We start from the raw sequence: 27893 nt of genomic DNA, 5'->3' as shown, positions 1-27893 counted from the left end.
TAAAATTGATGAATTGTAGATTTATAAGACTTATTAGGAAGCCTAAGCAGTTGGAGTGCTGTGGAGTGTGTCATGTATCCCGCGTGTGCTAAGAGGATTAGGGATGTTGATGTACACAGTATATAGAAGTCATTTATTGAACTTTCCAGCTGCTTGCCTATTTTGAGTTGAGATGTTCAGACAGCCTGTAGTACTGGTCACTTCTAAGGGCAGGCAGAATAAGGATGGAAAAAGGCAGTCTAACAACACAGGCAGGAGTAAAAGAGCAAAAATAAACAGAAAGAACACAAATGGATATTGTGTGTGTGTGTAAAGGAGCCCTGACTCTAGCAAGGATTGCACATATGTGACCTCCACTTGCACCTTATGGGTCCTAAGAAAATATTTAGACTTTCATCTGTCCCTAAGCCTAATGCACCAGCAGAGAGATATGGCTTTCAACTTCTTGTCTCAAGGTTTTTGAAGGTGTTGGGGAGAAACATGGAGGATATAAATTGAGGAAATCACAAGTTTAAAAGCAGGTGTGTAATGCAGATGCATTGTGGAGTGACAAGAGCTCCTTTGCTGGGGTGATAGCAGCAGAGAAACCTTGTCTTACTGATCAGTTCAGGAATCACAAAATCAATTAGGTTGGAAAAGACCTTTGAGATCATTCAGTCCAACCTATCAACACCACCAGGTCAACTAGACCATGGCACTAAGTGCCACATCCAGTCTTTCTTTAAACGCCTTTGGGTATGGTGACTCCTTCACCTCCCTGGGCAGTCCTTTCCAATGTCTAGTTCCTTCTGTGAAAAAATTCTTCCTAATGTCCAGCTTAAACCTCCCCTGGCACAGCTTGAGGCTACGTCCTTCTTTCCTATTGCTGATTTTCTGTGAGAAGATGCTGACGCCCACCTGGCTACAACCTCCTTTCAGGGAGTTGTAGCTGAACCTCCTTTGCTCCAGGCTAGCTCATCTATATGAAGCTCACCTAAAAATGCATGTGCACACTTTCCTACAGAGAGCAGTAAAATTTGCGGGAAGCTGGTACAACCCAAAAGAAGCAGGTTTGAAAAAGAGCCTGAATATTATTCCCAGGCAGCTCCTGTTACCAGTCTCCTTGGCAGATTCTAGGTTTTGAGGTCTTCTAGCAGGGCAGCAGCAAGAGCACCCTGCTTATCACCCTATCCTGGGTGGGTGCAGCAGTACATGTTTAGTTCTCATTATGGGAAGTAGCATCGAATACATTGGGAACTATGTGCTTACCCTAACAACTACTCTCTGTCTTCTCCAAGAAGAGCCTGTTGCTGCTGGGAAGCAATTGCAGAGATCAGTATTGTAGCTACCTTAGCTCAGTTGGGATGGAAATGAATCAGTGGGAGGTTCTGTACCGAAATGACAGTTCTTGCATGATAAGGTTGTCTCTAATGCTTTTCTGAACTATCTGGGTTTCTGGTTGATTTTTTTTTTTTTAAATAATCAATTTTTGAGCAAAGCAGAAAAACATCTCCTCATGAGACTTGCTCAAAAATGGGACGTTTCAGTGGCATATGTGTGTGTTGCATGTAAATGTAGGAACTGTGATGTGAAGGCTTTGAGCATCTCATTGGTTGGGTCATTTGCTTATTGACTTTTTTTACATAAGATAAGTGAAATGTTCTGGTGATTTGCTTGGAATGCGTACTAGGCTATTTTCCCTCCTTCAAACACAAAAGCCCTGCCTTTTATGGCAGAGTCCTGACATCAAATGTTGCCAACGCTTATAGAGGTGGATTTTTATTTTAAATTTCTGGGAAGGAGCAAGTTGCATATGGATAATGGTATTTGTGAACAGTGCACTAGAACAGACCGGGAGCCTGAGACAGAAAGATGTGATGGTGGATTGCACCTGCAAGAGCTGGCAGTGCAGCGGGGGACTCCCCCATGGAACCATCCCAAAACAGCCTTCTGGGATTTAGTTATGAAGGTCACCCCGCTGGTAATGGAAGTTGTGCTGACATAAAACAATCCATTCTGCTTTGTAGAGTTATTTCGTAAATGTGCACAGCTCTGCTTCCAGCCAGATGTGTAGCTACTATGTGATCTACTAAAAGCTGTATTACAGATGATGTATGAAGTCAGCACGTTGATGGTTGTCTCTAATCTGCTAGGTATGCTCAGTGTCATCTGGGCTGCCAGGAGCAGCGAAGTCTGCTCTGATGGTTGAGTGCAGTAAAATGTTAATAAAAAACTACAGTGGCAAAAGAAAGTGCAGTGGACTATTGCCAAGGGAGCTGCTGCAGCAGAAGTCCCCCTGATGAGGGACAAGCATATTCAGTCCCACAGCCAAATGAATAATGTGAAAAGCGTTATGTAAACCGACACAATACAGTACTGGTTTAGCACTGGCTGTGCTACTTAAAGGTGTTTGGCTTTTTGAAATTATTTTAACCATAAGACTTGTACCAGTGTTTTAGGAGGTTTTGTTGATATTGGTGGTTGGTGGGTTGCAAGATCTCACCAGAGAAACTAAGTATATAATTAAAGATGTCAACATTAGCTGCAGGGGCTTTTTATTCTTTGTACTTGTCGCAGCTTGAAAGCTTTGTAGCTTTAAAACACAAAGAAATACTTTCTTAATTAAATGGTCTTTTACCACGACTTAAATCTACAACAAGCCACACTTCCATGGAACACTACCACAATGTGCCTCACACGTTCTCATTTTCAGACCAATGCTGTTGGTGGTACAACATACATTTGGTCAATGGGAAAGGTTTAAGACCTGGCTGCTTGGTCCACTGAAAGTGCCTAGAAATTCAATTGTTTTCTACAGTGTCTTATCACACACAGTAATCTACTGAGTGATACCTTAAATTCTTTACCCTTGGCATCCCAGTGTTGTTCTTGGGGGCCCTATTGAAACTCTTCACCTTTTCCAGGCTGAACTGCCAGGTAGCACACAGCAGTATGGGGAAGGAGGAATGGGGCAGAGTGCCTTGGTGATCACCACAGGCCTTGGGAGGTCACCATCACATTGAGTGGGAAGGTTGTCTGGTTTTGGGTAAATTATTTGTCGCTAAACTATGCCAGGTTGACCTGCTTAGACTTGACTCTCAAGGGGTTTTGCTGTAATGCTGAAGAAAGCTGGATGACAGTCTTGATTCAATACACAGCAGGAAAACAAGCTGAAATGCAGGAAGTTCCATGGTTTGTTAAATACTTTGTTAAATTTTACCATTTAATTTAAATTTTGCTGTTTGATTTACTAAATAAGTTCTCTATTTAATTTGTCATTAACTTAGTGCTGTCTGCTGTGGAGGCCAGGGACTCTTTTGACCAGAGTCAGCACATAGCAGCTGTGGGCTGGTTTTCAGTCCTCTTTCATTTGTCCTTGGATTGCTTTGAGACACAGCTCTTAATGCTCTCTATGGATAGAAATCAGACTGCAGTGTGTGGATCGCTTTATTGCTGACGCTGTGAGGAAAACAATCCTTTTTAATGCCGGGGAGGGAAGAGAAAGTGGCTTTTCACAGAAGCTGTTTGGAACAATTTTTTTGACTACGGTTATTAGGTGCAGACGTGGAGGCATTGTCAAAGGCTTACTTATAAGGTTGGAAGGGTGCAGTTAAATCACACTTTGCTAAATAGCGTGGAGTAAACTTAACTGAACCCAAATGTAGAGCAGAAGTGTCTCTACTGAGCGCCCCCGCAAAAGTGCAAAGTAAGTTTCTGGGGAAGGTGACTTTGTAAAAACTTAACCAGAAGCATGGACTGCTGAGAGAGAGCCCTTATGGTCCAAGAAGAAAACCATCTTTATAAGGAGTATGTTCAGTTTCTTCTTTCTAAGCCAATATCGTGTCTGGGAGTTGTTGGCTTTTTTACTGCATCCTCATAGGTTGGCTCTCAGCTTTAAGCAATGCGACAGTATGGATCATGTTTTCATCATTTATATTGAATTTTTGTGCTAGGCAGTCCTAAAGGAGACTAAGATTAATCTACCAAAATAACAGAGTAAGACATCTACTTGCCCTGAAATACTGGTCAGAACCACAGCTGGTATAAACTAGGATGACTCCTCTGACTTAGCAAAGCAGGCCTGTCACTGAAGCTTTTGTACGTTTTTCTAATGAAGATGAACAAAATACATGCAGCTTAATATCCTGAATATCCTGGATACTGCTCTCCTGTAGGAACTGGGCAGCAAGTAGCAAGTATCTGAAATAAACTGGAATAAAACTCAGAAGAGAACTGTTACATGCACTTACTTTAAGCTGTCTTGACAGGCTTGTCATAAGGCTGTCAAACTGGCTATGGTTTGAGGATGGTCTGATACACATTTCTTCCAGGCCATTAAGAATAGAGCTTATAAAAACTGATATTCTGGAAAGTCAGATAAGCTCCAGTGCTTCCAAGCTTACGTGAGGTAACTTAGTGTGAACAGAAATTCTGAAAAATCTCACTTGGAAAATATTAGAACATAGTTTTTGATTTTGTTGCTATTTTTTTAGCTCTTTGTATTCCTCTCTACGCATGGAAAAAGATGATAAGTTGTTTTAACTGTCTGTCATATTTCATCAATCAACACTCTCCGTGAAGACGTCATGATTTTTTTGATGAATGTGTATTTTCTGGCAGAGCTCTTCTGTCAGCACTTTTTAATGTTCTCTAAATAAGACCCAAAAATCCTATTGTAATTTGCAAAGGTAACTTGTCAGGAATATAAAACAGTCTCTAATTGTCTGGACTTAGGAAGGAGAAATTAATTGGCTTTTTAAGCCTTGGTCTTTGAAGACTGTGCCATATGTTGGAGGAGAAAGTACCTCGTCATGGCCAAAATATAACAGTTTCTGCATCGATTTTTCTTAGGTATGTATCTGTGTGTAATATACTTAAATGTGCTATCCTCATGGGTGACTATAAATTTTTAGATTTTTCCTCAAAGAAGGCAATAAAATTACTTTTGGATTTCTCAAACTGATGCTTCTACCATTCCCGTGCATGATTTGGGAGTATTGGGATCTGCCAAGTTGCAAATGAAGTTACATTAATTTCAAAGTCAGCCCTGATTAGCTCTACACAAGGTTTGTTTCCAAACCATGCAATTTGGATTATCATACATAAGGTAATACCTGGGTCTATCAACGTAATGGGATATTTTATCGTGAACTTCCATTGCATTTTGAGTAAGAACAGTCTATTACACAGCAGAGCAAAAGGAGAATTTTTTTTCACTGTGTTATCTTCTTACAGATCTGATTTATCTTGCCCAAAGTGACAATGCTTTTGACCTCCTTCAAAATTATATGCTATGTTGTAAGCACCGATAGCTTTCCATCTTTTTACCCATCCTTTATTCTGAGTCTGTGAACTCTGAGCTACTAAATTACACGTTGATAATCAGAACAGAAAAAGTGGAAAAGGGTAGGTGAACTTGTTAAAAATGCATTCAAATTACCTAGTTCTGCAAACCAGCTAAGTAAGAAAAAAGCCATTAATTCACTTGGAGTTCTTATTTTTTTGGTATCATGTTGCTCAGTGAGGAAGACTAGAAACACTGGTGGGATTGAAGTGGGAGGAAGAATGTGACTGGTGGGGACTCACTCAAGAGAGAAGACCAGAGACTGTAGTGGGACACGGAGGGGCTGCCTGAAGGATGGTCACACAGAAGTTTCACCTGAACCTTTTCCTAAATCCTTCTGTTCTTCCTGCAGTGTCTTTGTTTGCTGAGAAGTTGAGCATGCAGCCTTCTCTCTTGCTGGGCATTGGACCCAGCAAGGATGGTACAGTTTGCCCTGAGCTGAGCTGAGCCGAAATGGGCTCTGCAATGCACACAGCCTGACACGGAGGTGCCAGCCTCTGCTTCACAGTCCTGTTTCCAATATGGAAAGACAAATGGCTTTTCCTGTTAGTTTTTTTTCATTTATTTTGAGTATATTCTTACAATTTGGAATAGCTGTGGCCCTGTGGGAGACATTCCAAGTGCAAAATAGAAGATGGAACCAACTAGTCACAGTGGCAGTAATGACTTGCAAGCTGGTTGCTGCGCATTGCACATGCAACTTTTTGCTGGCAGACAGGGTGAGAAGGATGAAGAGCTTGAGTGTGTATGTTGTATCATCACAGAAGTTGTTTGTTATTTTCCATGCTCTACAAGGTCACATAAAGCAAGCCCAAAGGGGTAGTGCTGGCATGTGTGCTGCCCAGTCAGAGATTACTCAGTGGAGCTCTGACCCTGTCCCGGTGTGCACAGAATACCAGGTCTAGCTGCATGTTTGGGCACTCCAAGAATGCTTTTGCACTCTGACTCTGTAACTTGAACTCTTTTAAACTCTATTGAAAACCCTGATTGGCTTTTAGAGCAAAAAACCCTATGTAAGTAAATATATTCTCCATACACACCCCTTTATGGCAGAGGAGAGAGAAAAATCTGAATTTTATGTACAGTCATAATTGTATAATCATTCTGAGAATAGGAAACTAGGCAAAGCCACTCTTTCATTTGACTGAGTAAAGCTTTGAAAAGTAAACAGTGCATGTATGGAACACTGAACTCTTTTCATATCAGTATTTTCTGGGTAAGTGTAATTTAAGTCAATGTAAAAATCTTTAAAAAGTACAAATTTGCTATTTAAGTTTCTTATGCAGACAGTTGGCTCTCTATATGGGATATATTTGTGTACTTAGATAGAAAGTCATATTTAAATAATTTATTTTAGGCTGGTCATTAACTATGCATAACCCAATTCAGGTTAAAATTCAGTTCTTTTCCTTCAGTGTCGTTCTTGTTATATTGCATATCAGTAAATTATGAATCAGTTGTGCTCACTTTGCCAATAAAGGCTGTTTTTTAAGACAATGAGATTATACAGGGGCTTTCATAATTTTATTTAATCAACAATTAGATTGATGTTTGAGTCAGAAAGTGATTCAGCTTGCTTTTTCAGAGCTGTATGGGTTCTGCATGACCAATGGGACACAAAGCCTGAATATTTATTTCAGGAAGGAGAGGAGGTAGCAGGTTCTATGTGGCTGGAGCAGGACTGCTGGGTAAGAAAGGATTGTCCTATCCAATATACCTGGCAGTTTTCCATAATCACTTATCAAAATAAACTTGTGCAGCTACTGAAAATTTAGTTACACCAAACTACTTTTCTATGCTTCTGACTGCTTTTGTCTCTCTAAAGATGGAGTCCAGCATGTACCTTTTGTCCTTATCCACGTGTCTCAAGACCAGCATATTTCACGTCGTTGGACTTAATGCTTTATGAATTCCTGTTTGCTATAGACAAGATTTAAGATGTTATTCCCACTCCCAGCTTCTGCTTCTGAAGGCAGGATTTTAAAAACTATCTCTGCGCTCTACCTGGAAGGTTGCCTGAGCACTGGAGTTGAATTCAATAGCTACTCAAGATTCCATAACTAGGAATACACTCTGTGCTTTGTGTTGTTATCAGAAAGCCATTACTGCTGTAGAATATAAAAACCTGATTAAGTTGTGGGAAAGAAGGAAGTGAGGTGCTATAAGTTGTTCATACAGAATCATTTGTAGAGCATTTTATGTCAGCTGTAACACTCGGTTGGATGCTAGCGGAACATAAATCTCCTGATCAGAATAAGAGTACTTTTTGCTAAGAGGCCTTATTATTGGACTAGCAGTTAAGGTTAAGTTAGTATATCTACTCTAGCCCCATAGTTTTCACTTGATAATGAAAACCTTCTATCATTTAAACTGAAATTTTCTTCTCTGTCCTTACTGAAACATGGTTTGTGTGGGGCTCTTTACTCTGGTCTTATTATGTAGAGGAATGTGCTTTCAACCAAAGCGTTTCACTTCCATTTTCTCAATCTCACTGATTAAAATTTGAAAGTAATCTTTAAATAGATATTTTTTCACTACCACACTTGTAAAAAAAAATAAAAATCCATGTTTGTTTGCTTTTTTGGCATTCTTTGCAGTCTGAAGGTTTTACTCTTTCAGTGTCTTGATGCTATCTTTCTGTCCTTCTAATAGCTTGAGTTCTTCGGGGTGCCCCCAAACATTAAGGCTTAAGAGCAAGTCCAACCACAGTATTTGTGTAGTTCCTCATAGTATTGTTTCATGGAAAATTTCTGCAAGCTATAGTTGTTGCTGTAACTATGAATGTGAGCTGAGACCCAGGGGTACTGGAGAATGAGACCTGACTGACACGGTAGTGGATCTTTGGAGAGCCAGACTGTATAATGACAAATCCCATGCTCTGATCCAGTGGGAGAGCTGATTCTGAGATCCAAGCAGCCATGCAGTGCAAGGAAGACTTGCTTGAACTAAGGTGCAGTATTTACTGGTTCAGTTCTTGGTTTGGGATTATAGTCATGTCACTGTCTTTTTCACAGAGATGTAGAACTGCTCTGAAGTGCTTCCCTGTCCACTGGGTTTGTCCATGCTGCTCTTCTCAGGTGTATTGGTTTTCACTGCTTCCCTAGGAGAATAGAGAATGTCCCCTGCCTTTACCTGGTGACTGACACTGCCATGAGGTGGAAGAATAAACTACCACTTTTAAAATGGAGCTTAATTAGCTTATGGAAGGGATTACGAGAGAGAGGGCTGTAAGGACTGGTGTCTGTGTCCCTGGTATTGCAGGCTCAATGTTCCTAATTTGGCTTAATGTAATCTGATGTTTGACTGGCTAACCTCATTACACTGATACAATGCTGCCAATCCTTAGAGCCTCCTCCTTTTTTTGTTTACGCCTTCTCTTATGAAATAGTTGAAACTGGCAGAGAACATGCACGATCAGTGAAAAGCTAGAGTAATGACAGTGTGGGACTGCAAGGCTTATTACATTATGGGAGGAAGAGGACCACTGTATATGTGCCTTGTACTGCTAAAAATATTCCCTGTGACGTGGGACAGTGATACTAGCCACATGGTAGCTGTGGCTTATTCTGGTAATGTGCTCTCTTTGGAGTATCAGAGTGCAGGATAAGGTTCCAATGTGGTGGCAGACACACAAAACTCAAAAACACATAGGCGTGACCTCTGTGTGACTCTGTGTGGAGCAGAGGCAGATTTGAGAGTCATGGAATTAATGAAAATGAACTGGGCAGGGATTAGAGCTGCAAGAGAAAAGGTGGGATCAGGTTCTAGTGCCTAGGAATCATGTCATCTGGGATGAGGGCAGCACTCTCTCTGGAGGGCTCAGGCACCATCCTTCTGGGACATGTTGAGGAAGGCACTGTTTCAACAAGGGTATGGACAAATAAAAGACTATCCAGAAAAAGCTGCTGAAGATAAAAGGTGCAGATAGTGTAGAAGTGGAGAAATTAAATGCATGCTGGCCAAAAGGCCTGCGTGCTACAAACTAATGAGTGTGCAGAGCAGAGGAAGAAACTTTTCAGAGTGTGTTGTATCATATAGGAGGAAGACACAGAATATGGGGAGAAGTTTCCTGGTGAAGTCTGTCAGGCAGTGAGTACATGCCATCACTTTGGTCTTGTTTTCCTGCTCTAGGACAGTTAATCATGCTTAAATTTCTTGTGTTAGACATGACTTGTGGTAATCAGGAGCGTGCCTATCTTCCCTTCTTGTTTTTATTCTAGGTCCAACACGAAAAATGCCCCTGACTGCCAGTGCCATGGACTTCTTTCAGCTCTTTGTCCCTGACAATGTACTAAAGAATATGGTGGTCCAAACCAACATGTATGCCAAGAAGTACCAGGAGAGGTTCGGTAGTGACGATGCCTGGATTGACGTCACCTTGACAGAAATGAAGGCCTTCTTAGGCTACATGATATCAACCAGCATCCACCACTGTGAGTCTGTTCTCAGTATCTGGAGCAGCGGCTTCTACAGCAACAAGAGCATTGCACTTATCATGACACAATCACGGTTTGAGAAGATCCTGAAGTACTTCCACATTGTGGCCTTCCGCTCGAGCCAGACAACGCATGGCCTCTACAAAATCCAGCCTTTTCTGGACTCTCTGCAGAATGGCTTTGACTCTGCTTTTAAACCTTCACAAGCCCAGGTAAGAGTTAATCTGTTGTCAGGGAATGTCCAATCTGTGCGCTCTTGGTTGTCTATCTCTGATGGATAACGCAGAGCACCGCTGCCTGAAGAAGAGCTGGGGCTTCACAGTGTGAAGCCATGCTGTAGTGCCACCATGAAACAAGAGAGAAAGCAGCAGTGTCCTATGCGAGTGCTCATCGGTGTCTGACTGCAGTGCTGCAGTGCATGCACCAAGCATGTTTTGGTGGGAATAGTGCTCCCTGAGCTGGAGCTGTTTGCCTTAGTGGCCTAAACATGCCTGGAGACTTCTCAGTGAGGCTGGTGCCACTAGGTTTTGCTATCATGAGGATGGGAGCTTTGCCTGTGAGGCAGAGTGGAAAGGGCAGAGCTGATGCAGCTGGGCAGCAGCTGATGCAGCCACTCCTGCTACAGGCTGAGGGTTGGATGGAGGAACTGAGTTTGCTAGGAATGACTGTCCCTGACCTTAGCAGAAGGTGCTTGCTGTATGTTCCAGTAGCACAGCTACCTCCTCACAACTGGGCAAAGGGAAGATAAGCAGGGGGAAAGTTGAAAATATTTTCTTAATATTCATCATACACTATTTAAACTTTGTTCCAGTGTTAAGTGATCTGCTTTTGGAGCTGTTGCTACTGGTCATGTTCAGAAAAAATGGAATAAGCATGAAATATATTACTGTTTGAAATAACTTGTCAATCAGCTCTCTGTTTTCAGAATATAGATATTTCACTTAGATGTTTGGAAAGGATATTGTGTCCACAGTCCTCTTTTTCTTCCTGTTTCCCTTCTGAAGCATAACATTTTTGCCCACTGCACAAAATTAATGAAGCCATAGATGCATCATATCCATTGAAGTGTGCCTAAAATAAATGGGGAGTGATTGCAGTTTATTTTATAGACAATTAAAATCATACCTGTGTAACTCATGAGAACACAGCTGCCTAAAAAGCTGTTAAGGTAGAGAGGGGAGGAGCAGGTGTTCTCACTAAGCCATGCCAGCAAGGTATGTTTCCATTAAGACAAAACAGACAGTGAGAGACAAAGTATTGTTGGGACTGAGCTCTCATTAAGGTATGAAATCTAATCTTTATGGCCGCTGACTTCAGTGGGCAGAAGATAAAGGCTTCAGAAATGTGATCACTGTGTCTAATGTAAATGCTTATAATGGTGTGCTGTGGGACATGCTGTGAGTGAAAATCCATTAAAGGATAAATTTGATTTGCATATATATCCCTTTCCCCCCTTTCCCAGTCCTGAGCAAGGTTTGAGAACTGAATTGACAGAAAAAATCACAGCATCCTGTTTGTACTGGCTAAGTATCTAAATCTCCTCAAGCAAAATATATGCTTGTCCTGAGCTTGGTAAGGAAATGCTACTTAAAAAATATGGGGGAAGAAGTAGAGACAGCTAGTTCTCTTTCTTTCCCTTCCACTTCTCTGCTCCCTTGTCAGTGTTTACGTCAGTGAATTCTATGCAGCATGTTTCAGTGGTATTGAGTGGAACAAAAAGCACTAAATACAGCTTCAAAAATAACCCTGTGAGAAAGAATAAGGGTTTGAATCTGTTGTTAAGAATACCCTAGTGTACCTCCAGTAGCCTACTGGGGGATGCTCCAGGCCTCCTCCTGAAGGGAGCCTTATGCGTAACATCCTCCTGGGTGCCATCAATCAGGGCTGCACACTACCTGTCTCAAGAAATGAAGACCCCATCTGCTTATAACAGCAGGAATGACCTCTCCCTGCAAATTGTCTTGAGTCTGCAGATTAGCAGACCGCAGTAAACATAAAACCCAGATTGTCAGGTCCAGGGCAAAATAATAGAAATAATTAAAAATGATAACCCAGTTGCACAGAAACAAGTGGAAAAGATGAGGGGAAGGAGCCATTTAGATGGGCTTTTGGATGCGCTGCCTCTGAAAATAGTTTGGAAAGAGTTGCCCAGGTTTCTGTAGTCAGGGATCCCTGAAATCCCACGTTCAAAATGGAATTGTTGCTTAAGGTACACCTGTATCTTAGACATGAGACTTGTGCTACCTGGGTGGCTTATGTTCAAGCTTTATGCTACTATATTGTAAGCAGCATCAAGCAGCGGAATGACTTGTGTTCCTTGCTGTGGAATGCAGCAGGGCTGTTTGGGCTTGTAAGTAGACTTGGTACTGACCACCTTCTTCTGGCAGTGTGCACTCACAGAAGTTAGGAAGATGCCACGTTTAACTCACCCCTATGGACAGAACAGAGATAATCTGCATTCAGAGGCAGTGCAACACCTGCCCTCACAGTTGTTTCTTCCGTAGATTTGATCTTTTCTTTTTTGGAGTGCTAGAGAAAATTCTTCAAGTGGAATTTCTGTCAGAAAATGCTTATGGTTTTTTTTCCCTCATCTGTGACCCCTCCCCCGCTCCCCAAAATGTGCCTGTAAAAATAACACCACTGTTGCTATGAAAAGAAACAGGGAGAGAGAGAACTATGCCAATATACCAAAACAAAGAAAACAATCTAGTGAATTATAATTATTTCGCTAAATATACTGAGCAAACAAAAGGAAATAATTACTCTTCAGCTTACGAAGGAATTGAAAGCCCAGAACATTATAATTGTGTATCAGCAGTGCTAGCTTCACTTTCTGAAGTTAAAAAATGGTGTTCTGACCTAGATTGGATAAAAAATGACAGGAATATTCTCTGCATCTTATCTCTCCTCAACATCTTCTGTGTAAATAAGTGCTGCCTCTACCTGAGCAACAAGAGGTGGAGCTTTGGGTCTGTTCCTGTAATCAGTGTTGTTTCTCCACTGCTTAGCTTGGTAGCTGTGCTGCTGCTGTCTGCAAGCCTGAAGGCAGGGAAGATGCCCTGCCTGCACTCAGGAGGTATACTGCACCAAATTCAAGGGTACTCGCCTGCCAAGGATATACACTGGATTCCAGAAACCAGAGGAGTTCAGGGAAAATAACATCACTGCTCAAATATCCTTCTGTGCCTGCTGAGTGTTTATGTGCTTGACATCAGGATGTGACTAGACAGGACTGCTGTCTTTGGCTGCCCCTGACTGGTGTGGGAGGGGTCAGGAGCACAACTCCAGGTGCTCTCCCATTCCCTGCTCCTCCAACGTACCTTCTCTTTGGTGTCTTCGAACCAAACAGTTTTGCAGCTGGCCAGTGAAATGTCAGCTGGAAACAGTGGGCTTAAGTTCTTATCTTTAGCTGGAGTGAAAGAGAGGTGTAACTCAACTTCTTGCTCCACAGGCATGGTGCTAAACTTTGGCTTATTACTAGGCAGCTTGTTTGTGTTTCACTCTTGGTGGTATCATAGGATACAGCAATTTCAACATATTTCTTCCAAACCAGCTCACAGATTAGATGACAGCTTCTTTGAAAACACAGAGTGGAATAAACAGGCTGATCAACTTGCTTTTGTGTCCTCATGAATAAAGTTCATTTGACATTGAGTGTTTCCAAATTATAAGATCTTGCTCACATCATACCTCTGTGTTGCAGATTTGCTGTTTTCAAAATGATTCTGTAGGAGTTGAGGGTGCTGGTTCCAAACCAGAACCTTTCTGTCTTAGGGCTTTTGTGAGTGTGACACAGATACATAAATATTCAGAGAACGCTGGCCTGGCATAAGATGTGGAGCAACAGAAAGACAGACTGAGGAACAATAAGAATACTGAACAGGAAGGTAAATTTCTGATGTTCTGTAGCTCTTGGCCAGTTGACCTTTTGGTGAAGCCAGATTTTAGGGAGAGTTCGGGTTAGGGTTAGAGAAAATGATGAAAATTCATTGCTATTTTGAAATTACCTAATGGTAATGGAGTGCTGTAAGAACTGAGTTTTTGTTTTTTAAAAGGGTTGATTAAGACTGAACAAATAGGCAGAGGAGCATGTAATCATGGCTCCATTGGAGGTGGGAGTTAACCTTTGAATGAGGGCAAAAAGGATCCATACAATGTAGATAGGCCAGTCAAGACTTTGAAAGTGAGAAGAGAAAGAATCTTTCTGATATATTGGAGGAGAACTATCAGAGAGAAATAAAGAAAAATTATGTGGTCAGAGTGATGGACTAGGAAAATGGCTTTCCAGCAGCAGTCTGTAGGGCAGGATTGCGTTATGTTAAGGCCAAAACTAAAACTCTTTCAGGGTGGTTGTGGGCTTGGATGTAAACTTGGCTGGGTGGGTGAGTTGTTACTCTAGAATGACTAACATTTTAGAGCTCTTACTCAGAAAGAATTAAAAATACAGGCATTACCTGGCTGAGAAGACTTTTCAAGGAGTAGGAGGTAAAGACTGACATTCAGATTCACTGGCCAGTGATATCTGCAGCAGGAAGAGAAGGAGGTCAGCAATGACCAAAAAAGGAGATAGTAAGAGGTTCTTAAGAGGAGGAGATGTTCTCAAATGCAGCATAATGAAATCAGAACTGACAGCTAGATGTGCAAGCAGAGATGTCAGATACCAGCGAGAGAATTTAGTTTAGACAGGAGGAGCTTTGGAGCAAAGAAGCAGAAAGCTTCTATTGCAGAAGCAGTGAGTGACTGTGCATAAAGGTGCAGTTACCCAGAGGACTCTGTTTGCAACTGGATGGTACCCACCAAAAGCCAGAGACAAGGCAATCTGAGGCAGTTTCTCCAGGAGACAGGCTGAAGAGGCAGCCTGTGCTGTGGATGGCCATGGAGCTGAGGAGAAGATGAGTTATCTCAAGGACATGCTGGTTCATTATCTAAGTAAATGGAGTGCAGGAATTCCAAGTACAAGGCTTAGTGGTCCTGGGGCTTTGTCTACAAGCCTGTTTGGGCTGTGGTGAGAGCAAGATGGGTGGAACTTTGGTGTGGAAAGAGTGTTGGAAATTATGTAAAATGGAGGAGAAAGAAAGGCACTCCTGACAGTGGCTATCTGTTTTGTTCCATGAATGAAAGATGTTGTGAGGGGGAGAAATTTCTGGAGTCCCATCTTGGAGTCTTATCTCTCCAGCACCTGACATGTATGTACATATTAAGAGGAAAACAAAGAGTGAGAGTTTAGCAAGTAGATCTAGCATGATCTACTGAGGATGATGAGGATGACTATAAAGCAGAGAAAAAAAATTAAAACCCAGTGTGATAGCTGTGGGGAAGCAAAGCAACTATATGCGGAGCTTCTTAGACCTGAACAGAACTGGGAATTTGAGGGAAGAAAATGGGGATGATTTGTATGAAGAAATCCACAAGATTTTCTTGCATCAAAGGAAGTCAGGAAGAGGGAAGGGCTTGGGGAGTGAGTCAAAGATGGTGAAGAGGCGGCCAGGAATATGTGTAGGAGTCAATTAAGCCTGAATGTAGATTTTTATCAAGATGAGAAGCAGGAAAGAATATGCCATGGGGGCAGTAAGCTCACTCCTGTAAAAGTGTATATTTCAGCAAGAAAGGGGAATAGGGAAGGAGCAAATATCACTTTGCATGGGGATTGGGCAAGTAGATGTATTTAAGATTACAGAAGGAGCAAGGAGACTGAGAATGCAGGAGGGTGAACAAACTGATGGGGCTGGCCAGTGGCAAGAGGGCAAACTTTTGTTGTAATAAAACCATGTCAGTGCCAGAAGGAACAAATTTCTCCCTTTGAAAACAAGATGGGGATCAGCTGTTCCGCCAGCAGGCACAGCCCATACAGTGCTCTGCTTACAAAGTTCTTTACATCTGTTGAAGCAGTGGTTGCATATGGAGGGGTGACAACACTTGTCTCCCCACCCTCTCTAACAAAAGCCAGAAGAGCAAGCTCCAGGGTTTTCATTTAATTTTCCTTGCCTGTCCACATTCCTTCTTTGAAGCAACAGCAAGTCTTGCCCTACTCTGTTTACATTTTTGTTCCCTCTTCACATCTGTTCAGTAGGGACTTCAGTGGAACATTAGTCTCCTTATGGAGACATGACTTAAACATTCAGTATAGGGAAACAAAGGAGAGGAAGCTCTGGGTCCTAGAGGAAGGCAGGGCTGAGCATGGGCAGGGAGAGGAAGAAGATGGAGAGAGGTTTTAAAAATTCAGATTAGCTTTCTAAATGTAAGGCTGACAGGCCTTACTGTTTCATAGAAGGCAGAAAGAGTGTGAAGGGTAAGCAGGATGCAGTAGAGCTGCTGCAGAGAGTTGATGCTGTGGTGCACTGGAGGGAGAGAAGCTAGACAGAGGGTAAAAGATGTCCTAAAGTGATGCTTATACAGCCTTTTCTTTACGCTGCTCTCCATCCTACAGCAGGGGAGATTTTAACAGTGGAACAACACGACTCAGTGGGATCTGGCAGGTAGAAGGCCTTTCCAGAAGTGAGAAATTCTTAACCGTGTATCTGACCCCATCCCAAGGGATGTGCTCCCTCTCTCTGCACCAGAGAGGTGGAAAGGCAAAAATGCGGATGAGGGCATGTTTAATATTTGCAAAATGCTGTCAGAATCTTCTGAGGTGGAAGTGGGAAATGCCCCAGGTGGCCTTTAGAAGGGAAGGGCTCTGTTCTGTGCGGACCTTGAGAGAGGAAGAAGATTTGGCTCCAGTGGGGAAATGGGGCAGCTGCAGCTATAAGAATAAATAGCTTTGTGTGCAGCTCTCCTTGTTCACATCTGCGTTTTGGTGTATAATTTGAACATTTCACAAGAGTGCTTTCAGATGTTCCTGTGAATGTTTTATGAGTCGTTAAGAAGTGGAGTGCGTATAAATGACAGTGTGCAGCCATCGCTTTGTGTGGAGGGCACGGGTGCCTATTTTGGGTTGACAGTAATGTTCAACAAACATCTTGTATTCAGGAGGCCAACAGCTGCTCGTCACTGGTGCTTAACTGCTTGCCCTTCACATCTCTTCTGAAAGCATTTCACAGGTTTAATACAGCTTTGTCTTCATTTTCACCACTGTGCACAGATGTGCACAAAAGCAGCACACACACAGGTGTGGAAAGGATTGGTCTGGGGGTGAGAGCCTCTGATTCTGTCTCCTGGAGGGATGGCCACTGGGAAAGAACGGGCTCCTTTAGATATATATATAACTCATCTGACTTAATTTACATTCTATTTACACTGCTCCCTTCATGTATTAGGAGGGGAGCCTGAAAGCTACTTGCTCTGATTTGGATATAGATGTCTGAATTTGGTCAGCATTCATCAGCTGAGATCTTTCAGCAGTTTGCAAGCCTTTGCCTTTTCAAAAGTGACTTGCTAGGCAACTTGCATGCAATGCACTCAGGTATGTGTGTGTTATGAACAGCTACCTTGTGAGCTGCGAGGAGGTTCGAGTAATTTTCTATTGGTGAGTTCCACAGTGTAAAACGTAACAGTTTTGATACTGAATTAATGGAGAGAAGTGTAACAAAACTGTTAGAAGGATCAGGGAACTTATATCATATGGATGCAGAATGCAGATTGCTACTTACTCCAGTCTACCTTGTCTTTTTCTATTCCTTCCTCTGGTGCTTTATCTTTGTCTCCTTTTGTCAAAGTTTTCAGCTCCTGAGGTAAGAGAGGCTTCCCTGAAGCTGCCGCCACCAGGAGAGCACCACCTCCTTAAGTGGCAACAACAAATACCTTTTTCTCCTGTAATTTCTCCCTCTCTTTGATGTGTATTTTCCTTTAATGTAACCAAAGAATGTACTTTACAATATATTTTAGGGGATGTTTGGGTGGAAGACATTCTGCCAAACAAGATGAAGCTTATGATGAAGCTTGGAGAAGGATGCTGCTAACAATCCATTCTCCCTGCCCCATCCCTCGCGTCATTTTGGGGGGATGTTGAACTGTAGCTGATAGTAAGAAGTGAGAGCCATGCCTTCCAGTATTTGCAAACCACATGTAGAGCAGCTATCCACAATGGAGTGTGCTTGGCTAGGCTTTGGTTTTTGTTGGATGGTAGCATGGAACAAAAAGTGGGTTTGCTTCTTTGTATGGGGTGATGTGCACAAGCACAGTGCAAGGGTTGTATTTCCTTGAAGGAAGTTAAAGAAGTCATGTATTCTTCTGTTTCTTTCCCCATCTCTTTTCTTGTCAATTGCAGGTACTACATGAGCCCCTCATTGATGAGGATCCTGTTTTCATTGCTACATGCACAGAGAGGGAACTGCGCAAGAGGAAAAAGAGGAAATTCAGTCTCTGGGTTCGGCAGTGCTCATCCACTGGTTTCATCTGCCAGGTGGGTTTTACCTCTTCAAATGTCTTGATTCAGTTCCAGCAAGCCCTTAAATGTATTGCAGGACCAAAGGTAACAGTCACTTCTCTTCATTACGTTGCTGGGGGCTACAGTCTGAATGCAGCTGGTCTCTGACTCCCACAGATAGATCCTGATGCTCTGTTTGCTGTATGATTTAACTGAGAGTGTCTGTCTCTACTACTGTCCATCTGGCTGCCAGCCCTAAGCTAATTAAATTGAAATGCAGTTAAAAGGTCTGTGTGTTTGTACATCCTAAGTTTATCTAAATGACTAGGTACTGTGACTTCTGTCATTTTTAATGAGTCAGCTTCCCTCTCTCTAAGTATAACACTGTATCTACAAGAGCCAGTGGTGTCCAGTAGACTAAATCAATATGGTATCAAGTTGTCAATTTTTCTGTGAGAAACATATTAATGGGGATTCCTATTACATATCTTTTCACACATCTACTTCTCCATCAAAGAAATAAAATCTGATGTGACTTCGAGGTGAAATATGAGCTGGAGTGGGAGACATGCTAAAAGACTTGTTTTTAGTGTTGTGAAGCAATGGGAACATCTTTTTAAATTCTCGGATTGCAGAATTGCTGATTTATTTCCAGAGCTTTTGAAAAATCTGGTCATTTATTTTGAAACGTAGAGGTCAGGTGGCAGACGTTTTCTGATACTTCTTTTTCCCAGGTGCTTCTGTGAAAATGTTTCAGAGTGGTGGTTCAGAGGTGCAGGTAGCACGTGCACATTGCTTGCTCAGGCTGAATGCATGTCAGAACTGCAGGGCCTGTGAATTTGCTACACTTGGACATTTGTTCAGAGTAAAGTTTGGTCAGTGAATCATTACAACCATTTGAGTAGCCGTGCAAGAAAAGAGGCTCACTGGGAACAGGGGTTTTGCATTTTCAGCAGTGCTGTTCACTCTTAGAAGAAACTTGGGATCGTACATCTTCCATTCAGGTTTTAAAGCAGCTGTTTTGTCTGATACAAAACGGACTGACCTTGTGAAGCATCCTTTAAAGTTTCTGCTCTCAAGGCTCTTGGAAAGTCATTTGCTATATAGAGGCAGTGTTTTTGATCTCCAAGGAGAACACCACCAGTCCCACACACAGTTTATTACTGAAGCATACGGGGTATAGGGAGCACAAAGTTTGCTCACCTCTCTTGCCATGCACCCCTCAGCCAACTGCCACCAAACGAGTCTTCAGATATGCCAGACGCTTCAGATTCTGAGCTATAATTATGTTGCACCTCCATCCTGTCTATTGAGAGAGTAAATTATTGGAATGTAAAATTAAACAGAATAGATGCTCAGCACCACCCTAATTCTCCTGCTCCCTTAATGAATTAGATATGCATGCTTCACTTGCATCCGGATGACGTCCAGGATTATCTTACCAGCTGCCTTCTGTTTTCATTCCATGACTTGGCTGTCATTATCAACATGCTAAAATGGTTGGGTGAAGAGTACCTTAGAGAAGGGTGAAAAAGAATATATAGGAATGTGAACATTCACGCTAAATGGATAACACCTAGTCTGGGGAGGATGGGCATCTTCAGCTTTATATGCTGGAAATACTATGTTCATTTTTGTGTCACACTTAAGAGGGATCTTGCAGAATCCAAAGCACTTATTTGATGGTTGTTTGGTTTATTTACAGTATTGAAACAGAGGGGTTATTTTGCTATGTTTACCATATGGAGAGAATTGATCTAAACCAGTAGAAAATTCAGTGTTTTCCCCTTCATGTGCACACTCTCCCCTTCATCTCTTGTGAAGCTGCCATCATGAAGGAAAGACTAGTTGCCTGTTAGTTAAGGACTGACTGGTCTAGCACCTGTCTGCTGTTACAAAAACATTACAGAACCCACTTGGAAATATGCAGAAATTCTGTTATACTGCCTGGATGAATTCCCTCCCTCATTGTTTCCACATGGTGACATTGGGGTCCTTTCATTCAAGATATAATAGGACTATCAATACTTCAGAAATCAGGCTAATGCAGTTTCAAAAGTCTGAATAATATATATCTATAAGAAAGTGAGACAGCCCAAGCAAAAGAAAAAGTGAACTACTTATGAGTGGTTCTCAGGAATGGAAGGAACCTCAAGAGGTCTATGATGCTCCTGGCCAAAAACAAGGTCCTCTGAACCTGATTGATAAGCCTGATGTTAAAAAAATCTCCATTTGAGGAGATATCCTAGGTTTCCCACTGTTCTCGTTTTCTACGATGGAAAGGGTTGGTTGGTTTGTTTTGCTAATGTAAAATGGTTATCAGTGTTTTGAAGCCACATGCTGAGCTACTCTGGGAACTCTGGTTGGCAGCTCACAGGTCAGTTGTTAATGTCAGGAATTTCAGCTGTTTGATTCCCCAAATTCCTCTTTCTGCTAATTCTCATGAACAAAACCAAATCATATTTTTGGGTGTGAGTAAATACTCCTATTTGATGAGTCATCCTTTACTTTTTTAAGCAAATGGTGTTTGGTTAAAAATCCAGCCCAATAAGCCATACATGGAACAGAAGTGGCATAAGACCCAAGTGCTGCTTGTGGATATAGGAAGGTGCATAGACTTATATATGCATAATGCAAATAATGTATATACATATTTTAGACTACTTTTCTGTAGTACAGGTAACCTGACTCCACCCTGACAGTTAAGTCTCTGCTTTAAGATGGGTGCACAATTTCAGAGCGTACCTCTGCTTTGGAATTTCTCAAGCAAAGCATCTTGTTACAGTGAATAGCTTTGTTGCTGAGTATCTTTTCACGGTCAGCTGGTCAAGTGGGAACGTGCAGGAAGGACACATCATTCAGACAATGTAAATGTATGTCTACTGCAGTTGGGAACATGAACAAAACCTTTCAGAGGGTTCGGAAGGGCTCCAGGAGAGCTGACTTTGGAAAAGTAGATGGCAAAACTGCCCTGATACTGTTGCCTTTTTCATCTGCCCTGATACTGGACATCAAGGTGTCAGCAGCTGCTGCTGCAGGAGAGGGCTTGGGCCAGCTTGCAGACCTCAGGTGTCCCTCTCTGCTCCATCTTCTCTCTGCTTTCCTTGCTTCCCTCCATTCTATTTCCCTGTATATTGGTTAGCACTTATATTTCTTTACTTACCACTAAGGCACTTTTCAAGCCAATATTTTTATGTCTTGATTGCAGTTTAAATGGTTCCAGTACCTAAGAAGTCTCTCTTTCTTAGAGCATTTGCTGAGTAAGTCATCCTATTTAAATCAAAACTCCAGTTGTGTCAGGTTTTTGTCAGTTTTTATTTCTCTCTCTCTCTCAAAATCTGGAACTCTTGCTTGTAAAAGATGTTCATAAATATGATTTGTAAGAATCTTTTTCATTTTATATATAGCAGTATTGCTCATCAAAAAATGATGAAGTGAGCGGCACAATATATCTATCTGGTCAGGGCTAGTTACTTTGTCCTTCGTAGGGGGCACTATGCTCTCTCTTTGCATTTCTTGTGTGGCTCAAAAGGAATGACCGTCCTTATGAGCAACTGTTACTAAGTGATGCCTAGTCCTTGCATAGCTCCTCTTGCACAAGAAGGTTTTCTGGTGATTTTGCAGGAGAAGGAAGCACAGGATGTTGGTGAACCTCAGCACTGAACACCTTGGAGAGTCAGGCAGAACAAGCTATTCCCATAGTGCCTCATCCTGAACCACAGACACTTAGCACAAATGTAACCCTAAGACAGTCCTTGACCCAAAGAGCCATCAATCAGCAAAATGGAAGGCAATGTGTAGATGGCAGAGAGCGCTGCAAAGCGACAATCAGGCAATATTAATCACTGTGATAGGCGGTAATGGAATTTGCTCATCAATGTAATTATTCACTTAAAAAACCTGATATCATGGTGAGAAAGAAATTACTTTATGGATGTCTATATGCTTCCCTATTCATTGAGATGAATTTTATTCTCTGAGGCTATACTGTACACTTTTCTCTTTCCACACCCCCTTCCCTGCCCCCACATATATGGGCTCTGCACTTGCTTTTATTCCCTGGCAGAAAATTCTTGCAATAATGCATTTCATTTTCACTAATATCCTTGTGAAATATGTTGCTCAGATTTATGAAGTCCTTCAGGTCCTTGTGCTGGGACTGAGTTTCCATATTCCACTGCTTACCCTGAAAAAGTGATGAGTCAGAATAGATTAAGGAAAAGTACTGTGCATCTGCAGCTTGAGTCTTTCCATGTTCCTGAAGGATCAGTGACTTGCATGACAGCTATGTTTAAAGAGTGAAACTTGGATGAGGGTGGCCCCTGCCTAAGAGGGTAAGAAAGGGCTCTCTCACCAAAGAACAGCAGTCTCGGTGAAGGGAGATCTTTGAGGTAACTTCACAGATCAGTGGCAGAGCTCTCAGTTGCAGCAAAAAACCCCCAAACAATGAAAACACCATGCTTTTATAATAAATGGTATAGTTCATTTCAGACAGGGTAAGTACAGTCAGTTTGAATGCTTCATAACCTTCTTGATTATTTATAGAGTAAGAATTTACTTCCAGAATTTAGAGAAACTGAGATTGTGCCCCAAAGAATTTATAATTTCACAACACACCATGTAAGTGCATTTAGTCAATGGGAAGGTAAGGTAATGGCCAGTCTTCGCGAGCGAAGATCCGGGGAAGGTCTTTCCACCTTCCAGCCTGCGCATTGGATTTTTTAGGTGAGACACAGTGTGCGCGGAACTGAGCCCACCCTTTAATCCTAAGGTTCATCTGCCGGGGCCAAGCGAGCTTGGACAGTGGCAGTGAGGTCCTTAGGACGTAGATGGGTTGCCTTTAAGGGCTAACGAGCCCCACCTGCCCGGGAGTGGCCCTGACCGGGAATCGAACCCGGGTCTCCGCGGTGACAGCGCGGCGCCTTTACCCCCTAGACCACCAGGGGCTCCAGTCAATGGGAAAGGGAGGGGTCAATAAACCTGGAATGAGTTTTGTTTTCAAGGTCAGAGTTGCAGAAGAGTTAACCATCTGTGCATTTTTTTAATAAAGCTGCTCAGAAATGTTGGTGTTTCAGCCTATTTAAGTTCTGTTTAGAGATTAGTCTGAGCCCTTGTGTATATATTCTTTAAACAGTGCACTGATAATTCCTCTGCTGCTGGAACAGTTGCATCTGGAACACACAGATGTAGCAGCTACTTTGAGGAGGTTCTCAAGGTCAGACTTTGGCAGGAAGGGGATCCCAGGAAATCTAATTGCCTTCATTTCTCACTCACTGTTAGCTGGAAAATCCTATCTGGTTTCTTCCTCTGGCACCCACTAGGCTCTGGCTTTTTAATGCATGTGGTTCTGTATCATCAACATCTGAGAATCCCAGATCTCAGTTAAAGGTCAGTTATCCTCTTGATCACTGGTGTTAAGTGGGAAGGTAGTTTTGCAGATGTGTGATGAGCCACCTCTATTCATTTTTTGGAGTTTACAATCTTACCATGTTTCTAGATGAATGGGAAAACCAAGCATCTAAATGTGTCCTAATGCAAAGATCTCTCTCAGAGTTTACATACAGTCCTAGTGTCTATTTTCAGATGGGAATGAAGGTTAATTTTCAGTTCCTGTCTGAGGTGCTTGAAGTTTATGGCAATAAAACTACCTGTATAGTTGTGTCCTTTCTGCAGCTGTTCTCACTCAGTGCAGCTCTGCCTGGGGAAGGAGGATAAAAGCACCAGAGCCTCCTCTCTTCTGTACTTAATTTGTTTGCCACAGGAATGCCCCTCATGGATCCCATCCCTTTGTGCTGGGTGCTGTAAGCAGAACAAAAAGATGATCCCTGCCCTAGCAAGTTTAGCATCTAAGTGCAAGATGGAAGCTTAAGCTTCCCACAGCAAATCACTTTAGTTCAGAGACATTTTGGCTGCCCAGAGAACTCTGGAAGCAGGCTGAGTGCAGCAGTATTTCTTGGCTAATGCACACAGCAGAGTTGGGACTAACACACTTCTAGGCATCAGTGTATATCCTACTCCCACTGAGCCTGCATGGACCAGGTAGTCATCAGCCTTGCTGGAAATGAGCTGGGTCCTGGGTGTTACTGATCTGTCATCTCTTGGTTGTATCTTAAGATTTTACATCCTTTTTATATAAGTATATTCCTCCTTGAGCTACTATGTGTTATCCTCTCAACAGTTACAACACTTCTGATAGTTTATACTTTTCTTTACTTACATACCTTCTCACATCTCCTCACTTATGCACCTTCTCACAGCTCAACAGTAATTTTCTTAGAAAAACTGAGTTGGTGTTGTGCAATTGTGTGGCACCAGAGTGAAGCCTCAACTGTGGACCTGAGCTGGGCTGCCAGTTACATGGAGGGAGCCTGGAATAGCAGCATTGAGAAGCAGCAGGACCAATGCATTGATTAGCAATTGCCTTGTAGGGATTGTATCCTTTATAGGAAAGGTTTTGAAGATCAAAAATGCTGTGCCAAGGTTAGTGGTGATTCTCAACCAGGCAGGAGAAGGGCAGCATGGAAAGAGGCAAATGTGGGCTTCTTTGACATTACTGGTTGGATGCCTGGCTTCGTGGGGCAGATGAGGGCAGAATCAGTATACTGACAAGGTATGGGAGGAGATCAATAGGGAAGCCTAAACCATAAGGGCCTGTCTCTCTTTCCAGCCCCATTTTCATTTAATGCTGCAAAGAAAAGGGAACTGGCAGAAGGCTGACGGGGTTGAAGCAAAGGGTTAGGCAAGTGATTTGAGGGGCAGAGCACTATCTGGATGTCAAGATATATTTCAGCAGGGCCAACAGAAAGAAGGATGATTGCAGTAATTGAGAGGAGAGCCAGTCAGCTCTTAGGTATTTGAAAGAACAGGAAATGATTATATTCATAATAATGAATCTGCCTGACCTAGATGTGGGTGCCTGGGAGAAGGTACAGAGAGAAATCTGTGTTTGGTGATCCGTGGGTTGTTGGTCTGCAATACAGGTAAGATGTCGTAGTGCCCTCAGTGGTGAGGAAATAACATGGAAGAGGGATGTCATGACCTTAAGCCATACTGGACTTGCATTGTCAACTCTACCAGCATCTTTTTGCCAGTCTCACTAAGATCTTTTTAAAAACTTTGGAGAACATACACAGGCAAAACAGACATTTGACAGTTCTCAGCACAGAGATGTTAGCTGGATCTTTATGCTCATGCAGATTGAAATAATTCAAAATAGGAGGCAGAGGGAGAAAAGAAAGGGACCAAGGAAAGAGCTTTGTTAAGGAACACCAAGAGCTAGCTGGGAACAGATTGGGAAAATTGTGTCACTCTTGCATACTATCTTGAAAGTAGCCATTGGAATAGTAGGAACAGAATGAAGAGAGATTCAAAAAAGTGAAAATATATGGTCTCAGTAGAGCACCATTACTGATGCCAACAGCTGCTAGACAGCTAGAGCTGTCTGGGTAGAGATGATTAAAGAAGGGGGAAATATGCAGCAGGTTTAGGGTGAAATTAGAGGGGCGAATCTCCCAGCAGTCTTGTTGGCAGCAGTCTAATGGCAGCCATTAGAGATGAGGTTTAGAATGAGGAAGATGGAGTGAGGTAGGATCTAGAAAGTAGTGCTAGGAATAAGCAGTTGTATAGTTGGCTGGGAAATCTGTAGAAAAAAATAAAGTTATTTTTTCAATAGCTATTTAGGATCCAAAAAGTGTGACTGCTTTTCTTTGTTCTCTTGCTTTTATAACTGTGTCATCTTTCTGTTTTGTGGTTGTTTGGGATCTGCCCTTTGTGAGATATTTTTGCACAATGTAGCTTTCAAAATCTTCCTTCTGTTTATTACTACCTCCGCCCTTTTTTTTTCTTCCAAATGCCATCTATTTCATTTGAGAATTGTACCCTGGGGTGCTTCAATTATTTATGAAGGTGGAATATTTGGGATGTGCTATTCACAAGTGCTTTCAATATGCCATCTGAGCTTTGAATATGAGCAGAATCACTAATATTTTAGTTTCTAGGGCACATTCTCTTAAATGAGCAGTCAAGATGCAGCTTTTGTTCCTAAGTGTTCAGTATTCTACTCAGTCTCCGTGAGACCTTAAGAAGCTTCCACATGAGGATGATGAAAATATGTCGGATTGAACGTATGTGGTGCTGTAGGGCTGCCAGGTGGCAGAATTGACCATGTTGCTGTTCTGATAAGAAACAAATAATTGAGGGATGACTAGATAAAGCTCCATTTCTGTCCCAGCACTGAGGGTTAAAGATCTTCAGCCTGTAGCTGCCTTCTAAGACATATCATGTCGTATCTGTAGAAGTTACTCCATTTGGTGCTGTAGATCAAATGGATCGGTACCCACTAGAAAATGATATACAGTGAAAGAGATCTCTGCAGATATTCAAGAAGCATTGCTTTGACTGTCACCTGCAGAAGCAGAAGATATTGGCTGCAAGAATCTCCATCTGTTATCCAGCAAGAGTTGTTCAGCCTGCACTCCTGACGATATTGTGCTGTTGGTGCACATGGAAAGGGAGCAAAGCTCTAACGCTGTCCCAGGGCAAACCAGAAAGTCTAGTGAGTGGTTTAACAAACATTTTTGGGGAACAGCTTCCAACTGTGACTGTGAAGGTCTTGTAGCCAATTCCTGACAATTTGTGCTTTTTCTGCAGGCTACTGACTCTTAAATACTACTAATGCATTACAGAAAAGGAGAGATAGCTGTGGGCTTCTGTAGGCAGGATCTTAATGATTTGAGGTAGAATGAAATAATCTGGAGATTAATTCCTGAGAGGACAGGGAGCGGGGAAAGTAAAGGCCATATGGGATCTTAGGAATTTGCAAAGATACTTGAAGCTATGCCTTTGTCAGTAGCCACTGTTTCACAGCAGCCTTTATGCCTTCCAACATTGTGCTGCTGTCATCCATCTTCCCAATAGAGCTGGACATGATAAAGCTTTGAATGATGCTTCTCCAAAGCAAGAAATACTGTGCCAAGAACAAAGGCTGTTGTTGGATAGGCAAAAAAGTGCCCAAGGAGAAATAAAAGGAGTACATTTAACATTGAAGAAGGAGGGAAGGTTTAGCAGTGGGTATGAATGTTCGAGTAAAGGGCACTGGGGAGGTGAACAGAGCAGAGAGGAGAATCACAGCCAGGTGCACAGGGAATTTTGCTAACAAAACCTGTGGAGTATGTAGCATCCTAATATGAAAATAGGGTTACCTCAGCAGACAGTTGCATGGTGGGCATGCTTTTTAAAGTAGCTGCTTGCAGGCGCATACCAGCCCACAGTGAGGGACCAGTTGGCACACCAGCAGTGCCAGAAGTCTGTCTCATGCCTTAGAGGGACAGCACTCTGTAAGGAACATGGAGTGAGAATGGTGCAGCAGATTCCTGGTTGGCTAAGATTTACTGGATTAGGGGAGGTAAGGTGTAGGACACTTTTGTAGACTTGGAGAGATTCCTGCTTTGTTTTCAGCTCAACTGCTAATCCAAGGTCAAAGCTAATCTACCCACATCTTCTGTCTCCACTGCCTTGTCTGTAGATTTTAAAAGTTTGATGTGTGGTCTCTGTGCTGACATAGTACCCTAATCTTAATTTTGTTGCCAATAATCATGAAATACCTTTGCTGTAAATTTGGAACAATCTGCCATTTGAATGCATTCCACTGTTAAGCTGCTCTCTGAATTCCTGATTAATAACCTAAATGACTTATCATAATTAGCTACTCCTCAGCCTTAGAATTGGGGAACACACAAATTTGACAGCTTTCAAAGTAAGTGGAGCAGGATCAGAGAGTCTACAAACATTGCTGCCTTTGTCCTCATCTGGAAACTGTTTCTATCAAAAA

The 27893-nt window shown here is 42.3% G+C and overlaps 1 protein-coding gene across 1 annotated transcript in view; it reads left to right on the top strand.

The window, feature by feature from the left end:
• Window positions 1–27893, top strand: part of PGBD5 (piggyBac transposable element derived 5) — a 72638-nt gene that overhangs the window by 20593 nt on the left and 24152 nt on the right. Inside the window, exons 2-3 of the mRNA XM_050314302.1 lie at window positions 9544–9971; window positions 17966–18100. Coding sequence (XP_050170259.1) covers window positions 9544–9971; window positions 17966–18100 — 563 coding nt within the window. The remainder of the gene's footprint in view (window positions 1–9543; window positions 9972–17965; window positions 18101–27893) is intronic.

This window comes from Myiozetetes cayanensis, unplaced genomic scaffold, assembly GCF_022539395.1.
Source record: "Myiozetetes cayanensis isolate MyiCay16 unplaced genomic scaffold, myiCay2020 scf2-11, whole genome shotgun sequence".
Classification (NCBI taxonomy): Eukaryota; Metazoa; Chordata; class Aves; order Passeriformes; family Tyrannidae; genus Myiozetetes; species Myiozetetes cayanensis.
This window is presented reverse-complemented; position numbering and strand designations above follow the sequence as displayed.